The 5,152-nt window shown below is 36.5% G+C and overlaps 2 protein-coding genes across 2 annotated transcripts in view; both read right to left on the reverse strand.

The window, feature by feature from the left end:
• The window catches only part of LOC144973468 (core histone macro-H2A.1-like), a 592,749-nt gene that overhangs the window by 465,693 nt on the left and 121,904 nt on the right, over positions 1 to 5,152 (reverse strand). The gene's annotated exons all lie outside the window — the stretch shown is intronic.
• Positions 1 to 5,152, reverse strand: part of LOC144973998 (uncharacterized) — a 7,486-nt gene that overhangs the window by 539 nt on the left and 1,795 nt on the right. Inside the window, exons 2-5 of the mRNA XM_078916887.1 lie at positions 2,916 to 3,025; positions 2,571 to 2,675; positions 1,947 to 2,025; positions 97 to 214 (exon numbers count right to left, since the gene is read on the reverse strand). Coding sequence (XP_078773013.1) covers positions 97 to 214; positions 1,947 to 2,025; positions 2,571 to 2,675; positions 2,916 to 3,025 — 412 coding nt within the window. The remainder of the gene's footprint in view (positions 1 to 96; positions 215 to 1,946; positions 2,026 to 2,570; positions 2,676 to 2,915; positions 3,026 to 5,152) is intronic.

Consider the following 5,152-nt stretch of genomic DNA (forward strand, 5'->3'; position numbering starts at 1 on the left):
ATCATTATCATTATTTATCAATATTGTTATCATCATTATTATTATTATTATTATTATTATTATCAAGCTTTCCTTAACATCTCATCATTCACTCACCAAGGTCCATGTTAAGCCAGTGAATGAACAGTTCCCCTGCAGCAGTGGCATTGCATCCAGCGTCCATGTAATAATCCATATCAATTGCTTGGATTTTCCCATCAGAATTTACACCAGCCTATCAGGAACAAATAATGAGGATGGATCGTGGTAGAGATAAATAGAATGAAGAATAAAGACAAGTAATGGATTGCCAAAAATAACTGCGTGTTTCTTCTACTTCTATCCCCATTTATCTAGTTAAATGTATAGTTATATTTGTGAGAGATTATATATTTTTTTTTTTATTTGTAAATCTTTTTCTATTATACTCCCTTGTATTTTTGTTTTTAATATCATGATTTGTAAACATTTGAGTGTATTCCTCTTAGAGGGGACCTACGCTTGTGTCTGAATAAAACTTTTATGTGATTTCAAACTAAGTACACTGATAGTGAGCTCTTGGAATCTACATATGTTCCCTATTTGAACCATCCCCCTTTGTCTTACTTTTTCTTGGGTGTTTTAATTGTAATTCTAGAATTTTTTGACTATCCCATATTCCTCCTTTTTTACTGGTGCTGATATGACCTAAATGTGCCGCAAGCTACATAAAACCCTCAAAAACAAACTGCACGAGGCAACTAAGGCTCAATGCTTGTAAGCTGGATTATGTTGCTTGATTGTTTTGGGTTTTTATTTTTTTAATGTCAAAAGATTTATACGTTTGATTTACATTGATGTCAACTGTAATGATTTTGATTTTTAAAAAAATAGAATCTTTTTTATCTTACCTTATTTTTACCTTCTAAAAGGCTAACTTGGACAATGAACCCTTTCAAAGTTTTATACATGTGACATGTTTCAAATTTAATGCCATTTTAAATGTTAACAATACAATGAACTATAGCATTTTGTTTAAATTTAGTTTTACACCTTGATATATAAATTTTTAATTAATCACCTCTTGTAAAAGTAACAGAAGTAACAGGGAAGAATGTAAAAAGGACTGCTGGATCCATACATATACTATCTGAAGGTCTGAAGGTCTGATAACTCATGGGCTGATGGGATCATTGTTGTAATGAAAATACTCTCAAACCGATGCAAATTATTGTCCATTAAAACAATGTTAAATAGAGCCCATAATTGCGTTCAGTTATAAGACCTGCAAATAAGTGCATGCCAATCCACATCCAATCCAATCCAATTGTCAATATTTTAGATGCATGGGACATTTCTGTCCATTATGCAAATGATATTTACGGTTCTAAATTATGTAAAATTAAGAACACAGTGTCTCTCTAAAAGGATAAGCTGTTGATCATTGTGTTTGGTAATTTGTTCCAGTCCTCAATGGTCCGAGGAAAGAAGCTGAACTTGTATGCATCAGTGTCTGTCTGTGGTTTTGTAAATTTCCTGCTGTGATTGTTTCTTGTTGAAAAGGTGCTTTGTTGCGGCATGAGGCAAGATGGGATTGTTATTGATCTGTATACATCATACACCATTTTTAAAAAATTCATTACAAATTGATGGTGACTGAAATTCAAAAATGTCTAAAAAAAAGTAGTCCTTCAGAGCCCATGGAGCTGGAATTTATCCTTATTTCTATAACATGAAACGGACAGCAGCAATTGTTTGGTACCCTTTAGATAGGACGATAGTCTATCGCAAAGTACTTTCCACCAGATCTAATAGAGCCAGCTACTCATTTACTGCTCGGTGGCCGTGGGTTGGAAAAAAATCTCAGCTGCACCGGGGGTCGATCTTGGTCCCATTGTGTGTGAAGCAAAAGCTCTACCAACTGAGCTATTGGGACCCCCAAAATGTCTAAACTGTTCAAATAAAATACATTTTGAAAGGAATCTTACTTTATATCTATTCAGAATGGGTGGCCGCTTTCCACTCATGGTCATCACATTGGACAAGGATGTGGCCACTCGCACTGGTCTGATGGATACAACAAGATATGATTTTTAAATAAACAAACCAATGAGCATTTATAATGCGCAACATCCACTAAACACGCTCAAAGGTTTTTTTTAGTCAAAATAACATTTAACATGTAGGATGAGACATGATGCCTGTTGGGCGATATCACAATTTTTTTCCCGACAGAGACAATGCTGTTAACGGCCAGGTACTCATTTTACATCTCAGTATATTGACAGCATGTAAGTTAGGAGCCTTTAACAAGGACTCAGGTAGGAATTGCTTAGAGCGGGACTTGAACCCAGGATGAATGTCATACAACAAGACCACATAACAACACAAAATTATCAAATATGATGATAACATTTTTGTCTATGTTGTGAGGAAGGTCAAGCTCCAGGTACAATTTCAAATTACTTGTTAATGTTGACACAAGTGTGACATAAAGGCTATATGGCCTAGTGAGAGAGAGAGAGAGAGAGAGAGAGAGAGAGAGAGAGAGAGAGAGAGAGAGAGAGAGAGAGAGAGACAGAGACAGAGAGAAAGAGAGAGAGATTACACACCTTCCTGTGAGATATGCTGCAAGAGAAGCAGCACCAGTGGCCGGTCCACAGTCAAAGGTTTTGCCACCAAATCCTCCCCCGATTCGAGGCACAGTCACATTGATACTGAAATACGACATTGTGGAGAAAGACAACTGAATAAACTGTGGATTTTAATGAATATATACAGTCTTTATCGAACAAATTTATTATTGAAAGGTTTATTTCATCTCAAGTCATAAATTTGCATTATAAAACATACCTCTCTTATGCGTCACCACCATCATCATCATCATCACCATTATCACCATTATCATCACCATTATCATCATTAAACACGTAAACAAGTGAACTTTTAATACTTACTAATTCATGGGTTTGCCAATGACAGTAGCAGCTACACATTGACTCATATCTGCATATTGTGTCGACACGTACATATCAATGCCATCCTCAGAGGGAACAGCGAGAGAGATCTGGGATTAATGAAAACATGTGATATTCATTTATTAGATCCATGTCCTTATGAGCTATTAGTGATAAAGGTCAAAAGTTAACTCACTCCTAGAGATTTTTGCCACTTTTCAAGATTGGAAAAAATGTATTAAAAATGAGCATGTACATAGATAATTTTATTCAACTACCACCAACACGTATAAACTAAAAACATTAACTTTGATACTACGCCTATAATTTGTCTCAGAAAAATGTAATAAATAGGCATGGGGTAAAAGTAACATGGGTAAACTACGGGTACAGTCGGTTTTTAGGGTTGAGTGATTAAGATGAGATTCAGCAGCACGAGACAGAGGTTTACAAACACAGTGGAATCCTGATAAAACCAACACAGCTGGACCAGAAGGTTTGGTTAACAGTAAGCAAGATTGACTCTATCAATGGAACACATTTAAATATAGAATAGAAAATTTGGGACCAACAAGAGGTGTTGACTTTGTCTTTATTTGTTTAGTTAAAAATTTAAAAAAAAATAAAAAATTTGAGCTTTATATAGCGCAATATCCACTAAATGTGCTCAAAGCACTTTACAAGTGGTCCCTGGTCAACAGCAACATTTAACATGTAGGACGGGACATGACACCTGTTAGGCAATATTACAATTTTTCGGACAAAGACAATGCTGTTAATGACCAGGTACTCATTTTACACCTGAGTACGGTGAGAGAAGGTGAGTAAAGAGCTTATAAGGGTTTTACGGCGCTTGCAACATATTTAGGTTATATCAGCAACAGTAAAAATGAAGAAAATGGGATAGTCAAATTCTAGAATTATAATTAATGCTCCCAAGAAAAGGTAACTGAACAAAAAGGGATCAGATGTAGATTCCAAGAGCATAACATCAGTGTACTTGGTTTGAGATAACCTATAAGTCTCATCCAGACACAAGCACAAGATGCAACTAAGAGGAATACACTCAAATGCTTACATTATACATTCAAAATAACAAATATAACAATACATAACAGAGAGATGATTTACAAGGAAAGAAAATATAATCTCTCAAAACAATAACTATGCATTTGACTGTTTCCCTCCCAGCCAAGGCACAGGACAAAATCAAGTAATCTCATTCCAAGACAAAGACAGAAAACAAATTGGAAAACAGATATTAAGGGATAGAAGACACAGTATGAGAGGTCAGGAACCTCACCCAGTGACTTTAAAAGTGTTGGCACAGAAACCTGGAAGCAGACTAAAGCCTTTAGAGAACAAGCTAGAGGTTTTTTATTAACATTTGTCTGTGTCAAATCCTAAACACAATCGGTAGGACAATTGCTCAACAGACACCCATTGCAAAAACCAAATGACTAAGAAAGTGGAAATGGATTGGACACGTCCTGAGAAGAGACCCATCCATCACAAGGACAGTGCTTGAATGGAATCCCCAAGGCCAGCAGCAGAGAGAACGCTCACCAATAATGTGGTGCTAAATTTGGAACAAAAAAGGGACAAAAGTGTGGGAGGGGGGGGGGGGGGGGGGGGGGGAGGGGGGGTCGGGAGAGGCAAAGGTGGTAGCCAGAGACCATCCCAGATGGAGAACCGTGGTGGAAGTTGTATGCTACAGGTGGAGTTAATAGGAATAAGTAAGAAAGTAAAAAAAGACTATTTGGATTTCACTGTAAATTCAATTGTTTATAGACTAATTAATTAATAAAGCGATTACATACAGTATAAAGAATGAAAAAGAACAAACAATATTTATATGGTTTAGTAAGAAAGTAAAAGTATTGACTCTATGTGGATTTCACTGTAAATTCTATTGTTTATATACTAAATAATTGATAACGCAAGTACTTACAGTAAGATATGAAGTGAGTAGAAAAGTGCCAGAAGACAATAGAGAATAAAAATTTTTTTCGCGGCGGTGGTGGGGTTTGAACCTGCGACCTTATTGGTACGACAACTCCGCCTGGCAGGTGAGAGCGTGGCTCTACCGTGTGAGCTATCCACGAACACAAAAATATTCGTTTCAAACCCAAAGTCATTTCTAGATCCCTCTCTCACCCACTTCTTGAGACCGCCGATTCGTTCGCCACCATCGCGAAGTAATTTTGACCAGCAGTTAAGCTTAATAGCCAATATTC

This window comes from Berghia stephanieae, chromosome 5, assembly GCF_034508935.2.
Source record: "Berghia stephanieae isolate SIO BIC M18660-M18661 chromosome 5, UCSD_Bste_1.3, whole genome shotgun sequence".
Classification (NCBI taxonomy): Eukaryota; Metazoa; Mollusca; class Gastropoda; order Nudibranchia; family Aeolidiidae; genus Berghia; species Berghia stephanieae.